General features: G+C 37.5%; 1 protein-coding gene across 1 annotated transcript; it reads left to right on the top strand.

The window, feature by feature from the left end:
* Positions 1–11,975: 11,975 nt before the first annotated feature.
* LOC145776063 (uncharacterized) lies at positions 11,976–20,427 on the top strand. The gene is made up of 6 exons (XM_082587469.1): positions 11,976–12,804; positions 12,917–13,207; positions 13,353–13,498; positions 14,441–14,606; positions 16,364–16,466; positions 20,070–20,427. The coding sequence occupies exons 1-6, from the start codon at positions 11,976–11,978 to the stop codon at positions 20,251–20,253; spliced, it is 1,719 nt and encodes a 572-aa protein (XP_082443595.1). The 3' UTR covers positions 20,254–20,427.
* Positions 20,428–24,674: the final 4,247 nt, after the last annotated feature.

Raw genomic sequence — 24,674 nt, 5'->3', positions numbered from 1 at the left:
GCTTCCAAACATGTTTCGAATTGCTTAGTGCTAAATTTGATATGGGTATGTCTGACTTAGTAGAAATGGCACAAGCTCTAGAGTTTGTAGGTAAAACGATAGCCTACGTTTATATTAAGTTTCGTAGGAGATTTGTCACTGTATTTTTAATTTATTTTGCCTTCTTGATTTTTGCTAAGTAAGGGTACTGTATTGCAATTGCCACCTTATTTTGATGGAGATAGCAGAGAAAGGGACAAAGGGATGGGCAGCTTTTTCTTACCATTACTTTGAAGGCAAAAAAATGGCTGCAATCGCATTCTCTTGTAACAAGTTAGATAAGAGAAACAGACGGCTAAAAATGTCATATCATTAATATTTTTTAACAGCATGCCAATTTTGATGAGGAAAATAGACAGGTAAAAGTTTTTAAGCTATTTTTGTATCCCTTGGGACTTTTTTGTTTTGTTTTTTTTGCTATTTGTTTTTTTTGAGTTTTGTAGGAGTGCTAACTACATACATAAACCCGACTACCCGTATTGCATGAACAACTATTTAGGCACCTCTTAAACCTGTCAAGGTTTTTCCACCTTTTCCATTCATTGACCTGCTGGTATATCAACTATTGTAGCTAGAGGTATTTTGTTTGTTCAGATCGTGTTGATGACAACAAATAAAATTTTATGTACAGTACTTGACATATAATATTACAGTCGAGACTGAAAATGACAAATATTGTTGCTAAACGAACCTGCTTAAGGCGTTCTGTTCAGCGTTTCAACTTGCATTTGTTTTAATTTTTTTTAAGTTTTATCTAAATTAGGGAGAAAAAGAAATATAAAAATATTTTTTACATTGCTCAAAAAGGTAAATTTTTAGCATGAAGGCAAAACAAACAATAGCTGAATAAGTAATAGCTTCAAAAAAATAAATTAATTTTGCTACAAAACATGCTACCTGCAAGCTATTTCACATTGATGAGGAAAAAACGTATCAAACTGAATAATGTATGTCCGATTGACACTTCAAACAAACAGTGTAAAAATTTTCATTGGACGCAATTAGATTTGGATTGGCATGACAGAAATAAATTTAAAGAAATTGATTGTTCAATATGTTGGAGTGCTGCGCCAAAAGTTCTGTTTCATACCACTTCAGCGGTACAGAGAGTAAAAGTAAAGAGAGGTATTATATACCACTGTTCGGATGTAGTCCAAAACGCAGACAATTTTCTATAAGTAATAAAATAGAAGCTAATGCCTTCTTTGAAACTTAAAAAAATCTCTTGCAGAACTTTCGATTTCCTACTGACAAGATTTCGCTTCCACTTTTTCTATGGTAAGAGAACTTTTTTCTCTTTGCGGAGAATTTTTATAAGAATGCGCTTTATGGATTGCTGATTTAGTCAAATTTTGTAGAGCTTACAACTACTGCGCGTCTTTCTTTACAACTACTGCACCTTCGTGTGGTCTACACGATCCTGGACAGTTGAGAGAACAATTTGGATCTGATCTCAAACAAATTTATGAACCTGCTTTGACCCAGCCTCCTATACAAGATATTTATAAGCAAACTTAAATGTTTTTTTCATAAAAAAAGCTTGAGAAAAGATGCTGCTATTAAAAAAAAAATTTCAAAAAATATCACGACTCCTGTCAATGGTAATGCATCTAAGGTAGCCTACCACAACATATAGGCCTACAGTGGTGTAGTTTTGAAATCATAGCTCACTCATTCTTTTCATAATGAGTAAAATTTTATTTTGATGTACTTCGCGCTTTTGCGTTAAAAAATGAAAAATAAATAACTTACTGAAAAGTTTAGATGCTCATCAGGATTCTTATATTTTCTAGCAATTGTTGAAACAGTCATGTGATGAAAGCGAAAGTAAAATCCAAAACAATAAAATAATCCGTATGTTTCTGTGTTTATTATCGCATTCATCAAATGAATGTTGCAACTATTGCTAGAAAAGATAGTTCGAGATGTCACCTGGTTTTCCATACAAAGAAATAGAAAGACCAAGAAATGATGATTTAACTTTACGAGTGTTCTTCAGCAACTCACTACAAGAACATCTTTCCATGAAGTGAAGCAGATGAAAATAAATTATTATCAACAATGCACTTCAAAGAAGCAAAAGCTCTGCTCCCTTAACTTCATTGAATGAAAGCTTACACGAGTGTGCAAAACTGTCAGAAACTGTCAAAAATATGAATAATGACAGAAACTCAATAAATCAATAATTTATTTGACAGAAACAAAAACAGTACATGTTTGAAGTACTCAAGTTATATACTGTGGATTGCAAAATTTGCACAAGTTCGTATACGACCGGAGTCAACGAGACGACTATAAGATCTACCATACGCCGCCTAGCTGAATGCTTTTTTTGAAATACATGTTCATTTAATACGGTAGTTGCTGCATGACTAATATATTATGATTATGTTAATATCGGAAGTTGTTTTTAAAATTTCTTTTAAAAACGACATTACGCAGCAGATGGCACATGGTAACCTACCAGTTATATCATTATGCTCATCATCATCATCATTATCAAGCAGCAGCAGCAGCAGCAGCATATAATGACAACACTAACATAAAAAAGAAATAACTCAAAACAATAAAAGTCATGCATTGTTTTTACATTGGCATTTCTAGTAGTAGACCTACTAATTCTGATTTCCAGAAACTAACCGTATGCCTGTGATCAGTGCTTTGAGCAAATCACGTTTAGTTACATGCATCACTTATTTCTTTATGGCGTTGTACGGTGCAAAGGTTAAAGCATGTTTTTTTCAGCAGTGGTCAAAATGTTTTAGCCTACCTTTTTCAGAACCTCTGCTATGTTTGGCATATATTGTTTTTCGTTGCGGTGGTCAAAAATAAAAACAAACTTCTTCTTCTTTCGTTTGTGACTAGATCAAATCAAATTTCAGGGCAGGTGATAGAGAGCCAGGTGAGTGTAGCTTCGTCCAGCGTTGCTATACCATGCGTTCCATTTGGTGCCTTATGGATCGGACATTCGAGAACGACATGGTCAGCAGTTTGTTCCTCCGCGCCGCATTTGCAGGCCGGTGAGGGAGCCAAACCCCACTTGTGCATGTTGGAATGGAAGCGACCGACTCCGGTTCGGATTCTGTTGAGCTTGACCCAAGTCGGCCGAGGCAGGTCCATACCAGGGGGGCGCGCCACCGGGTGAGGTATAAACCGATGTAGTTTCGTGTCGGTGGCACACCACGCTGCATTCCAATTGTCTTCCATGAAGTGTGCTGCGCTGATGGCATGATCGCTGAATGGATGTAGTAATTCAACAGCAGCTGGCACAAAGGGGTGTCTTGACTTTAATTGCCGGGGAGATTCCTGGGGTGGAATGTTGAGTTTTGCATGAAGCAAGTGGTTAGGATCCCCCGCCCGCCGAGCCAGGTGTATAATGGCTCCCTTTCGGCGAAGCTCAGCAGGTTGGATGCCTGCGAGGATTGGTAAATACTCTGTTGGAGTTGGGCGCAGGCATCCAGTCACAGTTCGCAATGCGTCGTTGATTGGGCTGTCGATGAGGCGGGTGTGGGCACTGCGGCACCAGGCAGGGGCGCAGTATTCAGCAGTAGAGTGGACCAACGCCAGGGCTGCAGTGCGCAAGGTGTCAGCACCTGCACCCCAAGTTGTGCCTGCCAAACGTCTCAGCAGGGCGACGCGAGATGTCAGCTTTTTGCGTAGTGACTGTAAATGGTGACGGTATGTGAGTGACCTGTCAAGTGTAACCCCAAGGTATGTAGGTTCTGGGCAGGGCGGCAAAATTTTGCCATTAACGGTCACTTTCAGGTCACGTTTTGCCTCCCTGTTGTTGAGATGGAAGGCTGCCGTCACAGTTTTACTTTCGCTGAGCTTCAGTTTCCATTGGTGAAGGTATCCAGATATGGTCGTCATGTCTTGGCTCAACGTCATTTCTAATGATTGCCAGTCTTTCGCAGAGTGCAAGATGGCCAAGTCATCAGCATATGCATTTGTTAGATTTTGGTGATGGTAGGTCATGCATATAGACATTGAAAAGGAGGGGAGCCAAGACTGATCCCTGTGGGACACCGTTTTTGAGTCGCCGCAGTCTACTTGGTTTTCCGCTTCCGGTGGTAAGGGTAAAACTCCTGTTGTGGATGAGTTCCATGATCATTTTGACCATGTGCCTGTCAGGGAGTAGGCGGAGTAGTTTGTAGACTAGGCCACGGTGCCAAACAGTGTCATAGGCTGCTGTTAGGTCGATAAAGACAGCCCCGCTTTCTTTTTTGCCGAGAAACTCTCCTCAATATCCTGAGTTAGTAGTGTGACTTGGTCTACAGTTGATCTCCCGTGTCGGAATCCAGCTTGTTCTTTGGGAAGCAGTGGGTCGATTATTGGTTCGACACGGGCGTAGATCAGTCTTTCAAGGATCTTGAAAGGGATGCAGAGCAAGGAGATGGGGCGATAGCTTTTTGCATCGTCTAGTGGTTTGTTTGGCTTAGGGATCGCGACGACCAGAGATCTTCTCCATACTTTAGGAATCTTGAGGCAGCGCAGGCAGGACAACAGGAAATCGCATAACCAGGACTTTAGAACATAACCAGCGTGCATGATCTCTGGACATATCCTATCTGGACCAGGGGCCCTACCAGGTTTTAGGTGCTTGAGGGCAGCATTAAATTCGCTCCGTGAAAAGGAGCTAGAAATGCTCTCCTGGTCGGGTGTGTTGATCTTCCAAAGCTTTTTCACTTCTTTGGTAACAAACCGAGCGGAGGTACGATCACACGGCTTATATATCCCATTTTTTATTACCTGCGATGCGATCTTATTAGCAGGAATGGGACATTGTCGAGGTGCTTGTCTTGATCGTCCCGTAAGGTTATTGAGTGTGCTCCACGCTGTACGGCTTGAGTGCGAGAGATCGATAGATTGGATAGTCTCTGTCCAGCGTTCTTTTCTTTTTGCATCGAGTCTTTCCAGAAGAGCCTTGGCGGATGAGGGTGTTGTTTGACCATCTGAAGAGCTAACAAAAGATTGGTAGAGGCGCTCGCACTCTGCATCCCAGCATGGAGTGTAGTTACTTCTACGACCTCGAGGGATGGATTGTTTGGCACATGTTAAGATGGTGTTGCAAAAGTCCTGGTAGGCCTCGTCCACATTGTGACAGTTAGGTGGAGGTAACTCATTTGTGAACTTGTTGGTAAGGAGGCTAAAGCGATTCCAGTCAGCTTTACGGAAGTTCCACCGCTTGACTGGTTCACTCGGAATTGGTGTCTTGAGCGGTATTGCGGTAATGAGAGAAGGTCGGTGTTGGGACCGAGGGAACTTCTGTAGCACACGTCTGTCCGGAAGCTGATTGTCGTTGCCAGTGCTAGCAAAGGCCATGCCTGGGTTTGTTCCAGTGCCCCATCGCCCGGATGTAAAGCTGGCTTCGTCTTTGGGGTTGTACAGTGGGGCATAGTTGTTATTTGATGCCCAGTTAGCCAGACATGCACCAGAAGGGCTGGTGATGCGGTATCCCCAGTCGACGTGCTGGCAATTAAAATCGCCAGCATAAAGGCAGGGGTCAAACCTTCAAATTTTTTTTTTTTTTCGAAGAAAAACAAACTGAGCTGGTGCAATCGAGATCAAACCTACCGTTCCAATAAAAACCTTATAAAAAACTCCTCACTTCTAACAAAACAAAGACCATCATCACTGGCCTCAAGTAGTAGCATAAATTGGAAATTTGCGCATTGCCATTTACTAGTACATCACCCATATCTATAAAAATCTCAGGTGGAGAGACTTTTCATTCTCCTCGGTAGCAACAGCCCAATGAAGACCAGCATTGCCCTCTCGTGGATGCAAAATAAATCGGTCAATCCGGCATTGCAAAGGAGTGATTTGCTTCTGCGTATTTGGACAACGCGTCCAAAATGCGCATCAACATTTTGTTGCTTTAAGAAATTATAATTTAATCAAACTAAGTGACAAGAACTGTATTTTCACAGACACCCAGATACTTTTGTTTATTAAATACTTGCGGTTATTGTTATTTTTGGATATAGCTTAGTTGTTAAAGTTTAAACTTAATTCTGCATTGTGACTTTTCACATATTTTAGCATTGTACCGTCTATTTAGATTTTGTTGCGTTTATTCGGCTCTTTAATCTTTTTGATATCGAAGTGTTGTTACAGCCTATGATAAATGAAAACAGTGTAATACTTGCTTGAGTAAAGATATCAAACCACCCTGGTTTGCGGTTGCGTTTTGTTTTTGTAGATAAGTCGATTCTCACTTGAGAGTTTGTATATAAATATAATATTGTTCTGGTCGTGCAGGGAGAAAGCCTTTTCTATTCAATTACGTCATGGTCATACATTGGTTGAAAAGTTAAAACGTATTTTAGTACATGGAAATTGAACCATTGTAATTTTGATTCTACCTGTAATGGCCGTTTCAAATATATTTTAAAGTCTTCACCTCTGAGCATTTTACTTCAATTAAGCCACGTGACTGCTTTGATTTTATGGTTGACTGAATATTTGTTAGTGTAGCATGAAAAGGGTTTTATAATATCACAGAGAGTCTACGTTTATTTTACAGTACTGTTTAGGTATTTAAACGTTTTTCGTAGCAGCTCATAAAAACGTCTAGAACTCATATCACGCACTTCTATTTTTGTAACGTCACATTATATTTACGCATCGCTGCCCAATAAAATAATCTGATATTTAGAGGCTGGAAGAGGGAAACATCTAGAGAGAATATGAAAAGCTTGGATGTTTAGAAGAATGGTTTACTTCTTTATAGCAACTATATAAGCAGTTAAAATTATGACGCACATGTTGAGCGTTATGAATTACAAAACGCTATGGGTAAAATGTCATATGGTCTTTAAGAATATTTTCTTTAGAAAGTGTTGAAGTTTTTGAATAAAGGCAATAAAGCATAGTATTGTTTTATATGGCTATAATGATTGATGTTCAATGCATTTATACGAACTGTACAATAAAAAGTATTCCTTGATTTCAATAAAATGGGCAAATCATTTTACTGAATACAACATAGATCATGACATATTTCATTGCAATTAAAAGCCACTAATTTGGTAACTAATGTCGAAACCTTTTAATATTTCAGTGTAAAGAAGGAAATTGTATGTATTGTAGGCTATGCTTTGAGGGTCAGTGCAAATATTTTTTAATAAAGTTGAACAGCTTTCTCGGATGTGCTGCAAATACAAAAATATAAACTTTATAGTCTTGAAAGATTTTCGTTTCAGTTTACGTTAATAGTAAGAATTCAACTTGAAGACAATTTAACTTGATTGGCATTAACTTGATGACAATGTTTACAGTTGTTGTACTCTAATTAGATGATTGCTAACAATGTGATTGAGTTGAATAACCTTCAAGGAATTGGCTTGTTGTCGACCCTCTGAATGTAGTGCAGTTTAAACAATACTTTCCAAAACCAGACTACAAATCCGTTGCTTTTTACATTGATTTAACGTCTGCAGATGTTAAACCAATGTAAAAAAATGACTGATTTGCTATCTGCGAAGTTGTGTCTATTACTTTATAGTGCAGTATGCCGTCTTGTCTTATTGCAGTGATAGGCTATCCCACATTATCAAAGTTTCCAGAAAAATGACAGATTACTTGCCATATAAAGCGCAGGATAAAAATGAGCAGCTTCGTAGAAAGTCTCGTTTCTTGAAAAGCTCTTCAACAAAACTGATGAAGCTTAATACAAATCATTCCCTTGATTGCAGAGAAAATATATGTCTTATGCGGAAATGCGTGACTTAGCTTAATTTTTTCAGGTTATATTAATCTATGTGCATGGCTCGTTCATTTGTATTAACTGACATAGAATTTGTTTGACGTAAAAGTCTACATCCTGCTCTAACGCGTGCAATATAATAGATCCGGTTTGCCCATTCAGCAGTATGGCAGGTCAATGTGGGACATCCAATCACGTGTGCCAATCGCTGCTACTTGCAGATACAGGAAAACAACTTACTCAAGTTATTTTGCGTACTTCTGTGACTACTCAGTTGAAAGAGATGAAGGTGTATAGCTGCTAATAACTAGTCGTTGGAAACATGTTGTGACAGCAAATTAAAGCACTTATTGTTATCCTCTTCAAGTGTAGTCATAAAATCCAATGTGTAGACTGTAGACTTGATGGTAAAGCATTGGTTTTAATCCATTAATTTAATAAATAATAAAGATAGAAAAATTACCAAAAAATATCAAACTTCTTTAAGGCCATTGAAGCTCTGAGAATAGGCTACTATACATAAGAACGGCCAAAAGTCTCTGTTTGAGAAAGAAAAAGCCTTAGCTATTTTAACAAATAGGCCTAAATATGCTGTTAGAATTACCACAAAGGGATAGTTGCTTTAATTATATCATTTATTATTATTAAAATATATTTGATTGACTTTTGGTTTATTTTCGGTAGATAAATAATTGTTCGGCTGTTTTTAGTCAAGGACTACAATTAATCTTCTGTAGCTTTTTCTGTGCACTTTAATTTATTACGTTGTTATCAGCCCGTAAATTACAACTCAGTGACATCGAAACTTTTCACATAGGCTACACTTTAAGCCGTAAAAAGACATCGATTAACACGTAAAAAGATTTCAAACGTTTTCAACACATCGTTGCGTTCTCCTCCTCACTCCTTATCAAGAATAGCCTAATAATGATTAGGCTACATTGGCAATAACAAATGACAATTAGAAATTCAATTTTGATGATACGCCAGCTATAGTTTACCATAAAGAAATAGCTATAAAACGAATAGCAGAAACTCAATAGCCTTTCTGGCACAAGACTGATAACAAGCAAACAGCTAGGCCAGAAACAGATCAGGTGAAGATGTAAGAAATAGGTAATAAGCAGGTAAAGTCAATGATAAGAAAACGTACAAAAGAAATGACCAGCCACAGCCAAAAATATTTCCTGTGACTGGTCACTTCTTTTGTTCGTTTTGTAATCATTTGTTTCACGTAACAAGTTACTTTGGTACAACAAAGTGAACTATCTACTAAAGTTATATCAAATAGGAATAGCTCAAATAAAAATCGAGATTTCTACATCAAAATGAAAGATCCCTAGTTAATTTTCATTTTACAAACTGTAATTCTCAAACGCACAACATGACCTAGATGAACTCAAACTCTTCATCTCAGTGATATTTCAACATATGCAACAAAAGCTATTTTTATGATTCAAATGACGTTACCGCTAATAGCAAGCTCACGTTTCGGTGTTTTACAAACGTTGTCATTTTATTGAAAAAGTAGTTTTCCTATGTGGCATAATGAAAAAGGTGATGTGACGACGTGTCCCAAGTAGTCTTTTCCACTTCATTTAGTGTTTCTTTTTATCTGATAAAAAGGCAAAATTGAGAGACCACATCTAAAATTGTCGAGTGCTTGGCTGGTACGGTTGAAGTAACGGAACGATGTACTGTTGCATGTACAAATACTGTGTTTGTTGTAAATATAGTTTACCAGTCATTAATATATTTCTATACACTTTTAAACCAACTAGTATGCGATTCTTCATTAATAACGCAGCCATTGACGTTTGAAGTAATCACAGCGATATCAATTTCTAACTTTAACAACGAGGCGGGTACGTTTATTATTATTAATAAGGCATTTCATACTAGTTGATTATTATGAGGCAGTCAACCACTTCATGCAGACAGTTTACTTGAGTTAGGTTATCAATTATAGAAAGGTTTTATTTGACTTTCAAACCAAGAATAGACTTAGTCGCAGTATTTAAAAACAGGAAAATGGCAAAGTTAAAAATGAAGAAGCAATGGCAGTTTCCGCAAAGCTCATAGAAGGATTAAGGAGCATATCACAGTAGCTTACCTAATTGTAACAAAAGATCTTTGCGAGTCCAACGGTAAAGCCAGCGTAACTACTAATAGTATTTACACAACGCCATTCTACAGTGCAAACTATATGCTTCTGGATGCTGTACATGACGATAGGTACATTGTTAAATTTTACGTTGCAATACTTAGCCTACTATAAAAGTAAATTTTTTACTTTCAAATTTCTTTCAAAGTAAACGTTTCAAGAAAAACCATCAAATGAAAAGCGTTTTCATCAACATCGTAAGGCCTATATTTGTTACTGAATTTCAGTCTTGTCGATAAAAAATTAAATTAAATGGCAGGGAGGCAAAAAAACAAATTTCTGTTTCAGCATCATGTCAATATGTGCCAGGACACGTTGTAATATCAGATACAGACATTACACCACTAAAAGTTTGTCTTTTTTGCAATTTTTATACAACACATAACTCCAATAAAAGTAACTTTTTACATAAAACAAGAGCTTTAATCAACTAATATTAGGCGCCAGTTATTATGTCAGACAGTTTAGAAAAACTAATTCTAAACCTGATGCGTTATATCCTGAATCAGTTGGAAGTGTCAATTAACGTGTTCAATCAAGAACTCTAAAACTTGACGTTCAGACACTAAAGTTTTGGACCAAGGGTCTCCGTCACGCGGCGGCAATGCAATTTTAAACTTTCAAAAAATTCACTTCACTTTGTAAGATAATATTCACTTTAAAATTGATGAAAAAATCTGAAATGCCCATTAAAAATCACACGACATGGGCTAGCCTGTTGTTGCACCATTTTATTAGTGCAAAAATCCCACATTGTTACATCATAATCGCATTGCCTATTCACTTCTTGCGTCATTATCGCAACGCAAAACGTTTGTCTGACAATCTGCTGCGTTTGGGACGCATAATGCCCTTTCGAAATGAAAACATGCGTTCCACAGCAGCGCTGAATGATACTGGTGTGTTGTATTTCAAAAACAAGTCTTGAAAACGTTTACTCAGAAATGTACCACAGTTCCAAGCGTGCTGTGATGGTTTAGCATATATAAATCTTTTAACGAGGTCCACTGCACCAACATCGTTCTTTTCAGGGGCATAGAGCTCTTGAAATAAAGTACTGTATCTTCAACCACCGCGATGACATAGGCCTACATTGATTTTTCGCTTTCTCTCTCTGATCCTTCGTTCTCGATACTGCTCACGATATGAGTGATCACCATTCGGCGAACTTCTTCCGCTTGTATTCCAGGTAGCCATTCCAACCAACGCGAAAGCGGGTAATTCGGATAAGTCGCGCTGGCCAGAATACATTGTGAAACTCTCATTGTGAAGCGAGATTTTCAATGAAAACAAAAATTGACGCATAGCGCTTGACGCTTAAAATCGGCAAAATAGTTGACAGCGCTATCACTTCCGTCAACTAAAACATAAACTGACGGCGCTAGCCTCAGCTTCAACAAAAAGTTGATGCCGTCAAAATGAAGCCGTCAAATTGACGGCGTCAACGTACAACACTGTTGTTATTGTGAAAATACACCCTTTCTATCACTTTTGGTGCAAATTCAAACCGGGCCTTATTCACAACACATGCATCTAATAAAGCTCGCTTGAGATTTTATTTTTATTTTACAGCTCCTTTTACTTAGAAACTTGTTTCATAGATATGTTGTTTAGATAGACCCAAAGTATCCGTATTCCAAGTTTCGTTCAAAAATATGCAGAATTTAAAAAAATATTGAGGTTTGAAAATTAGCGGGCCTTATTAGCTGCAGGCATCTTAGTACTTTCGCAATGCAATAATTCCTTTGTTGGCTATACCTTGGTTTAAAATAATCGCCATAAGTGCAAGACGCAGCGAATGTGTGCAGTGCTCTACCTGCGCTGCCTGCGTGCTCAGCGGTAAAGATTTGTAAAATAATGCCAGATTTATTGTTAAAGAGCTCTGAAAAGCGATCTTCTAAATGCCTTGAATTTTTTATGGAATTTACAGGAAAAGTTAAATTTGATAGTTAAACTCTTTTTTAACGTAATAAAATTGCCAATTGAGGACAAACTTCCTGACTCTGAGAATTTCACTATCTCCCAATATTGCTATCGAATTCATATCCACTACCTATAATTCGAATGATTCCAACTCCAACGGAAAATGTATCCAGTTCTCCAACTCCACCGCCTCCACGTACGGAACCGTTCCTTATTCCTGTTGTCAGTCCTATAGCCAAACCTCCGCCATCAACCACTACAATTCCGCTGACACCACCCTTACCTGAGCTCCCTTTGTTAACACCAACTGAAGTTATATTACAACCGCCGTCATTAATTCCGATAACATCAACTCCTACAGAAATCACCCTCACTCTTCCACCTGAGCCACCACCAAGCACTGAAGGATTCCTTATTCCCGTTAAAATCCCAAACACCAGTTTGTTTTCATCAACTAGTAGCACTACGCTCCTATCATCATCTCGACTGCCATCAACAATAAAATCGATTGAGATTAATCCACAGTTTGAAATTAATCGTTCCCAATCCCATGGATTTTTCCCAGACAATCAAGGTTTTGCTGCTCCAAACCTAGCATCCTCTGTGCTTCCTATTATTGTTGGTCAAGCAGGAAATGTTGATAATCAGGTGTTGGTTACAAATGTCACCAATAACAACATGAGTGCTCCTGTTCTCCAAGAACAGTTTTCAGAAGGTCATTTATGTGGAGTTCCTGGAGTATGCAAGTCGTCAGCAATTGAAAATTGCATTAATATCACATTAAGCGAATGCCAGGACTGTTCTTCAACAGGAGCTGGATTTTTTGTTTTTATCATTGTGTTATTGGGACTGGCCATTTTGCTTGGAAACGCTCTCATCATCAGTGTATCTGCTTATTTATTCAAAAAAAGAAAAGCAACCAAAATTGATGGATATAAAGCATCTTTGGCAGCAGCGGATTTATTTACTGGTATGTTTTAAAATTATTTTTATAATTTCTGTTCACACAAAAAAACAAAAAACAGTTAGGTTACATTGGAGACACAAAGAGAGCTTCGTTAAATGATATATTCTTGTTTCAGGGTTTCAAATCTTTTTTGTTGCTCTACCAAGCTTCGGTTGGACAATCAATTCAACGATCGATTACATTCAAATACAACAACCTGTTTTAAAAAATTCTGGAGCTGCAGTAGTCGGAGGCACTTTGTTCCTTTTTAGCTTCACTTCGTCTTTGTATCACTTGATTCTGCTTGGTATAACTCGTCTGTACGCTATTAAATGGCCTCATCAGTACAGATCCCTATCTGCGACCAGTTATAAAGCTGGGATCATTATTGTTTGGCTGTTAGCAGCACTTGTAGCATCTGTTCCAGGTGAGTTTTAAACTTTGCACTGTTTATATTAGCACAAGTAGGCTAAGTCATGGTACTTTCAAATCTTTACGTGAAGTCTTTTATTTTTTCAGTTGTAAGTTATTGCTGTTGGGACCGTTCGATGAAACCTTACTTTCTATTTCAGGTTGGTTTCCACAAGAATTTGACTACGACTATTACCACATCACCTTTCTCTACCTTCCTTCTGTGAATATTTCCGGAACACAGTCCTCTACTCAAGCAGCTGTGGCAATGCTGTTGATACTCTTATTGATTCCCTTCTTACTAATGGTAAGTCAGATTTTCATAGTACTACTTTTGATAGTTTCATTTATGAATCAATTGATACTTGGTGCTGACTTTGGAATAGAAGGCAGCATTATAAAATATTTTGTTACCTTCTTCTGGTGACTGCAGAGTGCAGACTTGTTACGTTCTTCTGGTGACCACAAGATCTTGAAAATGATAGCCAATTCTATTTTCAACATTTCGTCACTCAGGACAACTGATTTTATCCACTAGCCTATGCCGAGACAGGAAAAACTACCTGTTTATCAGCAAAATAGCGCACCATAGAAATATATTGACGAAATAAAGAAATTGGTAGGATAAAAAATTATGAACTTCACAAATCTGCCACCCAATTGAGTTGATAACGCAAAAGCATACAAATTATTTTATAATTAAATGCCAGGTGAACAGTGTCATTTTGCCTTCATTCGGAATCCCTTCTTAACAACATGCAAATGGTCTTCTTTATACTCTAAGACATCCTTTATACTCTAAGATTCTCAATCAATCGAAGAGAGAATCATAGAGAATCTCAAATGCCACTACAAGAACCTTTTGCTGTGTCGCCGGCTCAAGGCCATGGATGTTTGTCGTTTCATTCGTTTGCTTTGCCACTCTTGCTAGCATAGTATGCAACTTTCTTTCGGTCCTGACAGGTGGCATAGTAACGAGATTTGACTCTAATGCACCAGCTACTTCAAAGTTTGAATAATTATGTTTCCACAGCTTTTAATGACCATAAGAATTTATTAATTTAAACCGTCATACAAGTGCTTTCACCACTCGGCAACTCAGTTAACATCTACATAAATTATATCAATTTCTGTGACACTCGGCTACTGAAAACTAAAAGTATTTGTGTAAGTTTTACAGGTGAAGTAATAATCTATATAATAACTATTAAAAAAATTCTCCAAATAAAATCAGACGTTGTTGTTGCAGACATTGACTTTACTTGCAACCGGTGTGTTGGTGCGAGTGGAACTTCGACGAAATCGCAAATTTTTAAGGTCAAATGGAGGTAACGAGCATTCCACCTTTTCAAAACAGGAGATATCAGCTTTTAAAACTGTGGCCGTGATGCAAGCTGGCTTCACATTGACTTTGGGTAATTGCATCTTTAGTGTGAATACATGCAATGCATTCAATTTATGTACTATCTGTCATCGGCTCCAGCTCGTGTCCGAGCATTGGTTTCGTCTTCAAATTAAATTTGGTTTTGGATGGTGTTGTCGTATGTGGCTTTGGAGGCCCAGTCTATGATAGAAAAGACGTGGGCAAAAGTCACATTGTATGGAGGGTGGGGGACGTAGTAGTTTTAGCTTTTCTTTTCTAGTATTTCGTTTTTCTTGGGCTTTTTGTATCCTGTTCTTTTCAAAAATTTCCGTGCCTTCCCTAATTCTTTTTCTTCAAAGTGATCTGTCACTAACAAGTAGTTCTCAAGAATCCAGATCAATGTTTGCATGGTTGAGGGAGACTTTCAGCTGATCTTTGTATCTCATTTTTAGTCTTCCGGGGGTCTCTTTCCTGTCTCTAGTTCACCATAAAGCATTATTTGTGGAAGCCTCGTTGGGTCCATTCGTATGACATGCCCTGTCCAGCGAAGGTGGTGTTGCAATATGGTGGCTTCTAAATTGGGCAACCTAGCGCGATCGAGGATTGCATCGTTGGTAAGACAATCTTCCCAACGAGTACCTAGCATTTGCCTCAGCTTCCTCAGCTGGAAGTTTTCAAGATGTTTGTTGTCACGGCGGTATAATGTCCAGGTTTCACACGAATAGAGAAGGGTAGATAGATTGATTTCTCGGAAGACCATAATTTTTTTGCGGATAGATATAGCATGGTTGTTGAAAACACGATGGTTACGTCTTCCATAGGCACAGTGAGCTGCTTTTATACGTTGTTCAATATCTTTTGCACATGTTGGTTCTGCTGAAAGTATGCTACCAAGGTAAGAGAAGTAGTCTACTTCACCTAAAGGCCTTTCGTTGATGTTGATCTCTGGGGAGGTGTGGTCAGGTGGCGTTTGGTTGAGTATCCTAGTTTTATCAGTGTTAACTTCCATTCCAAAATGCTCATAAGAGTTGTTGTAGATGGTGGCTATCGTTTGGAGGTCATCAGGAGTCCAAACAGGTGTGGCATTGTCATCGGCAAACTGTAACTCATAAATTGTATGAGCAGATGTTTTCGACTTAGCACGGAAGCGAGCAAGATTGAAGAGCCCTCGGTCCATGCGACAGCGCATGTTGATACCAGGGAAGGTTTAAGCATTGCAGCCACATACAGTGAAAAAACATGTAGGTGCAAAAACGCATCCTTGTTTGAGTCCACTTGTAACGGGGAATGGGTTGGAGAGGATGTTTTGGTAACAGACTCTGCCAAGCATGAAAACATGGAGAGCACGTATCAGGGTAATAAAGTCATCAGGGTATCCAAATCGAGCAAGAACAGACTACATAGCAGGTGGAGGAACTTTATCAAGTGCCTTCTTCAGGCCCCACAAGATAAATTAAAGAGGTTGTTTGTTGTTTAAATGAATAACAAACAGTAAAAATATTTTACCAGCGGTAGGTTATGTAATCTATACAAAAATTGATGCTCGAAATTTTATGTTAGTTAGAGCCTATGTTTGCTATTGAACGTGCTTTGTTTTTGTAAAATATGTCACATTATTCTCGGCTTATTGCATATTATATTTTGAAATTTAAAACTAATTTACAGATGAAATGAGTAATTTATTTTCTTACAATATAAAAAATGTCCAAAGATAATTCAGATTGCTTTTTTATTTTTATTTTATTCTACCTAAGGTACAACTCTAAATCACTACCTGTTACAAATTTAGTCAAGACCACTTCTTTTTAGTTCCACTGGCAGTTGTTGTTGGACTCCTCAACGCTGGCTACTTCGGATGCGAAAGTTTATCCACACCATACTTAGTATGCTTGTACCTCAGTATGACTAACAGGTAACCACACAGTGTGAACATTTCATGCGTTAGCCTACAACGTATTTGGGTAAGCATACTTGTAAAAGCAATCAGCCGTCAAAAAGTAACAATTCTTTGTTGTTATATCTCAAACACCTGAGGTGATAGAAGAAATGTGACACCAGATTCTGATTCAGCACCCCTAAATTACTCTAAATCAGTTTTTAAAGTTCATACCAAACAAATCGTGACCAGTGTTATGAATGTTTTTGCGTTTACGCTCAATAGTTTATTTCACACCAGCTAGGTGCAAAATAGCGCCATTAAAAAGTCTCCATAATTGGCAATTTTCATCCAACTGTTGCAGTTCTTCCGAGCTGTGCTTTGTAAGAGATCAAACCCCCACGCACGAGTGTTTCTGCTGGTATTCCTTGATTTCGTTTGCCTTTGCTCAAATTTGATAATAAAAGAGCTTCACTACAAACTGAGTTTATTGAATGTCGTGACGTTTGCTGACTTGAATACTGAAAAGTTTGGGTGTTCATCAGGATAATTATCGTTTCTAGCACTAATTGCAACGTTCCTCTGATGAAAGTGAAAAAAGCAACAGAAAACAGGTTGACTTATTTCTTCACTGACGTTTCGCACACCATGACAATGTGCATCCTCAGAGCGAATATTATTTGGTATGTGATTCGCTCATCCTGTTTATTGTTGCTTTTACTTACACGTTCATCAGATGAACGTCGCAACTAATGCTTAAACGTTTGCTGATTTGTTAAAACAGGGGAATTTTTCCTATAGCACCATATAACAAGTCATTGAGAATATGTTCAGTTCATGAAATTTTGAAAGTTTGTCTTAATGATTGTGTGTGGAATGTGTTAATAGTGTTTTGAAGTTTTAATGCTGGTTCCATGTTTCACAGGCATAGGTAAAAATGGGAAGAACAAGTGTTTGGTATAGCTTCAGTTTTAAATTTGTTGACAAAGTATTGTATGTGTAAATTTGCCACAACTGCATTTGCTTTGTGTCGTCGACCTTTTATGTCTAAGCCAGGTCTTCCGATTTGTAATCCAAATTATTTTAACTGATGTGTGTGTTGTATAACTTATTTAGTCCATTAATTTGTAATGAGTGTTCAATGGGAATATTGGTAGTCAAATACCTACTTTGTTTTCTTCACATTAATTATAAGTCCAACCTCTTCCGCTAGCTCCTGTAGCCTTTCAACGTGGCTTTAGGCATTTTTTGGTATTTTCATCTAGCAGGGCAACATCATCAACAAATGCCACATCGCATGTAAAGAATTTTTTTTTCTTATTTGAAAATCATTTGTTACACTCCGAGATACTCTCAATATGTAATCGGCTACTATTATAACAAAATATGGAGTCAATTATGTATCAGCCTGTAGAATTCCTTTAGTTCCTCTAGAATTCCTCTAGCTCCTCTAGTTCTTCAAGAATTCCTCTTCGCATTTACGTTTTAAACTTCTCTGGTTTTGCCGCCGTTTCCTTTTGTTGGTTTGTTCTCGTAAACTATTAGTAACTTCATCATTGCTGTTGTTTTCCGACAAAGAAAAATAAATTGAATTGAATTGAATTGAGTTACAGAGGTTTCAACTGATTCTTTTTCATTTACTAAGACCAAAGCAAGTTGGTCATTGTATAGTGCTTTGATGCTCCAAATTACTTTTATTGGCACATGGGCAGCTTTAAAAATGTAAAAGAAAGCTTTTGCAGTTTATACTGTCCAGGGATATCTAAAAAAGGGATACGAAGGCTTTTATTACGTCTGACAATAGGAGGGCTTCTGTTTATCTTAAATACTCTCTGTTTATCGTAAATGACAATTGGCACCGATTATAGTTTAATAAGTCAAACAAGTATTCTTTAAATATGCTCTACGTAACATTTGTTAAATGTCTTCTGTAGCTTACCAGCAGCACTATAAACCTTTCCGCAATCATGGCCACCTGGACATGCGGCCTGATTTGTCACATTTTGCAGATTTTGATTACAGCTACTGCTAGTGCTTGACTGACATTTTTTGAGATGTTTTTACTTTTTGCGGTTTCCTAATGACATAAAACTTTTTTGTTGCCTTGAGGAAGCAGTAGCAAATGAGAAAAAGTAAGTTGAAAAACGCAAAATCAGACTGTTATTGAAAAATTAACAGTCTGACTAAAATCTTCGAAGTCAAATTTTCTTTGTTTTTTAACATGTGAGGATGTTAAAACCTTTTGTGTCATCTGGGGAAAAGAGTAAACAAAGCATAAAATCTAATTTTTAGAAAAATTTATTTAAACGTTTGCTCAAAGTTAGAAAAACCTGGACATTTCAGCAAAATGTGACAAATCAGGCCGTATCTTTAGGTGGCCATGCTGCAATTAAAAAATAAAACGCCTGTTTGACGCGCTACAAACTATCGGCCTGGTAGTGTTGTGAGAATAAGGCAATCGCTGCGAGCCTTCGTATTTCCTTATTTAGTTATCCCTGATACTGTCAGATACGTTTTGAAAATCAATAAATGTGATAACCATGATCTCTGCCATTCGATAGAGCTTTCTTGCATTCGTTTAACCTTGTTTGTAGCGACATGGGGCTTTATGAAGACGCCCCATTCTAATAGTGAAATATTTCACAAAAGGAAATACACCAGAAATGTGAAATTTCTTGACTTTTAGTTTTGATTCTTTGCGAATTTTCTAAACCTAAACTGGTCATTTTTCTACCTTCCTGCTCTTCACAATAAGCATTTCGTCTCAGGTAGCTAGACATTGTCGTGCAATGCTAGTTATATATATGATAGGCTAATGTTAGTGCAATATAAGTGTTAGTGCAATTACTTTGAAAGGTAAAAACGCCTAAAAATGGCTTATATTTATTAGAAAAAGTAACTTTTTGTTTAGTTTAGCATTACTTTATGTTATAATTCATAAATTTCAATTTTGAAGCTATTTTCAGGAAATTGGAATAAAAACCGACTTTCCGACATTTTTTCATCTCAAACAATTTATTTCAATCAATTTGTTGGGTGAAAATTTAATTTCTACACTCACAATACACATGGCTATTATCTTTTAAAATATTTTGGCTCTGTGATTTTCACATCTCCCGTGATTAGCGATTAATGAGCACGGGGCTAAGATAGCCCGTGACGTGCTTTCCGCGTTTCCGCTTAAAAGGTAAATTTGTTCCAGCTGCGAATTGGTCGAAATGCAGGTTGTGTTGATAGAAATTTATTTTCAAATGCAGGTCCTTGACGATTTACAATCAATCGATTATATAATTTTGCTTAGGTTTATTTGTTTAAAAGTCAAAGAAAGTTGTTGGTTTTATTAAAATTTGCATGATTTAGTTTTTCCCGACCACAGTGAAGTATGATAGCAAAAAGGTTGAATGCTGGTTTCATGCAGCCATTCCCACCTATTTTCTGTATATAGATTCATTCTTCATACTGAATGCTTTTAAATTGAGGAAAAAAGTTAATAAAAATCGCTTATCGTGTCAATAGTCAAGAAGTTTTGTTTGCAAAAGCCCCACTTAGGCCTATAACATTTTAACTTTTGAAAATAATAATTGCTAACAAGCGAAAGTTTGCTTATTTTTAGCTAAAACAAAGTGTTTTTTGTTTCAGTTTGGTCAACGTTGTTGTATATAGTGCACGTGAAAAGAGATTTCGATCATCAGTTGGAGAAATGTTGAAAAGCTGGAAGAACGCTTTGCAAACAGAAGAGTTTATAACATCCAAGACTACATCCCATGAAATGCAACCTAAACAAACTACAGCTTCTTCCGTTCATAGTTCGCAACAGCTTTGAAATTCAGAAAGATATCACGAAAGTATTTTGCGACACCGTTAAGAAGAGAAATGCACAAAGAACAACAAAGATTGTTTTTATTTGATACATCGTTTTTCATTATATAACTTTAACGCTTTTATGACTTTGAATACTTGCTTATATATGCTTAAATAAACGTAACCCATGACAGTGCGTAACCTTAATTCTATACGCATAGTATAAGTTATCCTTAGATCATTGGTTTCTTCACTGCAATGACTGGAGCATGCGTTCATCAAAAAGAATTTAAGCTAAAAATAAACACCCAATTTGCATAGTTTGTCACGTGGTAGTTGATTAGACTTTTATATTAGGCCTACACTTTTTATGCATGAAAGTTACGATCTCGAGATTTGAGACGTCAATTGAGGTAAACATCATTAATAATTTGTAGAAGCTTGATGTTACAGGTGCTCTCACATTCAACAACATTTCTAGATTTTTGAAAAATTGTTTTTTTGTCGAAATAAATCATACAATTAACATGTAACGTTTGCTTTTTGTTGTCGTCTTATGCATCCTTTGAATAGCTTTTGCCACTTTTATTTCCAAATTGGATTTTATGAATCACAAATCCTCACGTTTCTGCTCTGTTTTTGTGAAAAGTTTAGAAAAAATAATGCAGCCTAAGCTATCACCTCGTAGTGTTTGGTAAAACCAACTGATATCACTTAGTTTTTAGCTGTTTGCAGAAGTAAAATTAGAAGATACAAAGTTCTTGTTACGCAGTCAGGAAGCAAAAACTAGAAAAGTAACATTGATGGGATAAGTGCACCTTCAAATAATAAGAGACTAATGGAACTACAGACTGACAACACAAAAGCGATTTTCAACAATTTCATAAAGAGGGAAGTTGATCTACACATTTGTGTAAGATGGTCGATCCCTGGATTAAGCAAGAAAATTAACGATTGATCTTTGATTCAGGGTAGTGATTCTAATGTAAAGCTTTTTGTTTCAGACTTATCCTTTTCATCATTGCCTATAGCTTAGACTTTTTGGAGCACGTCGTAGAAAATCGAACTAAACCTACTGTGCTTTCACAGTCTCTTGCAATAGTAGTAGCTTCCAGAGGTTCAGGAAATCAGTTTTTTTGGACCTACTCCACTTCAACTTCAAAATTTGTGACTTCAAAACAACGCCTACTCCATATGTGCTCTTAACTCAACTTCGATTCCAAAAGCAAACCATAAACTACAATCCAGATTTATTTTTTATACCATTACTTATACCTTCCCTATTCCTTGTCGGGAAACGAAAAGCTTATTTTGAAATGAAAACGACTGCTTGGAAAATAAAATCATTGATGCAAGTCTACACAAAAAGAATAACTGTGCCAACTACAGCGTAAATAATCGTACGTTAAAAGTATCAGCTGGCAAAAAGTCAGACCCTGGATCAAATCTGGCTTCCTGTTTTTGACAAGAGTTTGAAACTCTGGCTCCACTCCAAATCCCGCCATAAATCAAACCATTGGGTTCTATATTGTATACTTCAACTCACCTCTGGTAGCATTTAACTCAAAAATATAAACATGCTACTTGATTCTTTTACAGTATCATAGCCCATGCGGCCTTTGATGAACTAGATACTCAGTTCGTAAATTCGTTCAATTTTCTCTTTGTCGTTCAGTGTCCCAAAGTGTTCTTGGTCGGCTGATTGATGTATTTCGTTGTCAATAATACTAGTTGTACAGATCCACTATCTTTACCATCTTATTTTGAAATGTTGCATTATTAATTTATTTACATTACTTTTTTATTTTCCGCCCCCGTAGCTCAATTGGTTAGCGCGTGACTTCTGGAACGAAGAAGCTTTAAGATCAAGCGGCGCTGGTCCGACTCTCGGGGCGTGCGCTTGAGCAACGCACGTTAAGGACTGTTCTCCATTCAGCGGCATCTAATGCATGGAATAATTCCCCGGCAACAAAACTTCAACAATCGGAAACTTCATTTTGTCAATCTCGGTGACCGGGCCTGCGTCAGTGATTCAAAGCCTCTACAAGTATGCGAAACTGCCAGGATTGAGCTCTGCAAGAATCTTTCCCAGTCCGAGAATAAAAATTCAATCAATAAATCAATTTTGAAATAACTTAAACATGCTGGGCAATTTAAAAATGAGTGGAAGTGGGTTCTCCGGAAAAGGAGTAACACGAGCGGTTAACACGACTCTGGCCTGGCCATTTTGTGAAGTTTCAGGGGCTAACTCAATGTTCTGATCTATTTTATTTTCTATGTGACTTACATTTACTGCAGAATCTGCATCATCTATCACAGGAAGAGCTTCGGTTGCTTCAGATTGATTTTGAATCCGACGTCGTTTACGAGGGCGAACAGGTAAACGAGGGCCAGAATTGAAACTCCATGACGAGCCCTGCTCAGATTCCTCACTAGAAGTGGAATCTAAATGCATTTCAGGAACATATGAGTCGTCAAATTCAGATCCATTTTCTTCACACTCAGATACGTCATCTTCCAAAACATCTTCTCATCATAACTGTATTGCACGAGACTGTCTACTGCTGCTAGTTAAGAAAACAGAATGAATGAAAAAGCGATAGCCAGTATTTTGGGATATAAACAGAAAAACTGAGCTGTCGAATACAGAAAAAAATCTGGTTATATAATGGCTACTTCCACAAAAGCTTAGCAGATAGTCAAAATGACTACACTGGGCATTGAAACAATTTGGGTCATATGGCCCTGAAACAAATAAATTTCATAGTGTTAATTCTAAATCCAATTAAGTTCACCGATTGATTAAAAGTCACAGCTGGACAATGATCACACAAATCACACAGCTAAATTATTTTACAACATGATAGCCATGTGTATTGTGCGTAAATAAATTCAATTTTTACTCAACAAATTGATTGAAATAAATTGTTTGAGATGAAAAGACGTCAGAAAGTCGGTTTTTATTCTAATTTCTCCGAAAATAGCTTTAAAATTGAAAATTTTGAATTATAACATAAAGCAGTGTTCTTCAACGGGGGCGATATCGCCCCCCGGGGGGCGATTTTGGCCATTGTGGGGGCGATTTGTACAATTTTTGAAATTGGGGGGCGATTTTACTATTTAGGGGGGCGATTGGTAAGGCCGAGTGCAATTATCGATCAAGATCGTTCTGGATCCTTAACCGTATCTGTTACTGGCGTAGACCTTATGGTCTCGCCCTCTGCTAATTCAGCAATTTCACATAGAAGCAGTGACGCTAGAAACCTGAGATTTCTTGACTTTTACTTTTTTTTCTTGCCCCAACTTTTAATCCCGATTATGTTGGTATCGGATAATTGTGAAGTTCACAATAAACCTTTTGTCACAGCCAGTTATAAAATGCAAGAAATTTACTGATATTCAATAGCTTGATTGACAGTTTACTATTAGCGTGTGGTTTCATTTTGTGTCTGTCAGTCATAACACGACGGCGCTAAAATTCCATTCTCTACCCAGGCAGCAAAATCCGTCATTTTTACATTGATTCAACGTCGATTTTTCTGTCTGGGTAGGGAGTTGGTCTTTGACGCGATATGAGTCATTCTTTGCTGGCAGACATCAATTAGAAAGGTAATTTATTCTTTGCGCAAATTGCATTGTAGTGCAAAAAGTGCATGGAATACTGTTTGCACAAAAACGGAAAAACAAAATTGATGAAATTCTGTGTTCTATATGCAAGAGGACTTTCAAAATAAAATGTCAACTGAGAAATTTGACCAAGAAATGGCGTAAATAGGTCAAGAACCGAGTCTTTATCACCTTTTCTACCTAAAATACACAATCGCGACTATATTTTGCGAAATAAATTGATTGAAGTGATAGATAAGGCTTTTGACCAACGGCATACTTTTTCCCGTTGTTATTTGATATAAGCCGACGGAGTAATTAGCAATAAGAGAGACGTCGACCTGATGGTCTCGGCCAGTAACTCTTGACGCCAAAAGGAAGCAGTGACAGATACGGTTAAACTACTTTTTGGTTTGTTCGACTTGTGCACGAGTAAAAAAAAGGTCAAACCATGATCAAACATGAAACTCAGGTTTGAGTCGTTTGTTGCAATGCAAATGCGTGTGTGCATGCAAATGCGTGTGCGATGGTAATATGAAGAAAACGAGTTTTGCTTTCGCAATACGCATACAAAGCCCTCGATAGTTACTTGTATCCTTCTCGAGTTACCTGCGGCCGAGCAGAGCTTACTTTCGGTGGCCGTTTCTGAACCCTTCGGCGGCCACGGCCGCCGTTAATTTCGAGGCCTCGTTTGAGGGGGCGATTTGGACCCGCACTTTCAACAAAGGGGCGATTTTGTAAAAAAGGTTGAAGACCACTGACATAAAGTAATGCTAAACATGGCCACCTTGAGATGCGGCCTGATTTGTCACATTTTGCAGATTTTGATTACAGCTA

Source organism: Aplidium turbinatum, chromosome 8, assembly GCF_918807975.1.
Source record: "Aplidium turbinatum chromosome 8, kaAplTurb1.1, whole genome shotgun sequence".
Classification (NCBI taxonomy): Eukaryota; Metazoa; Chordata; class Ascidiacea; order Aplousobranchia; family Polyclinidae; genus Aplidium; species Aplidium turbinatum.
Note: the sequence above shows the minus strand (reverse complement) of the source record. Positions and strands in the feature narration are given on the sequence as shown.

Coding starts and splice junctions, on each gene's coding strand:
- LOC145776063 (XM_082587469.1), top strand. CDS start 11,976: ATGATTCCAACTCCAACGGAAAATGTATCCAGTTCTCCAACTCCACCG. Junction 12,805..12,916: donor AGCAGCGGATTTATTTACTG/GTATGTTTTAAA, acceptor TTCTTGTTTCAG/GGTTTCAAATCTTTTTTGTT. Junction 14,607..16,363: donor TGGCTTCACATTGACTTTGG/GTAATTGCATCT, acceptor ACTTCTTTTTAG/TTCCACTGGCAGTTGTTGTT.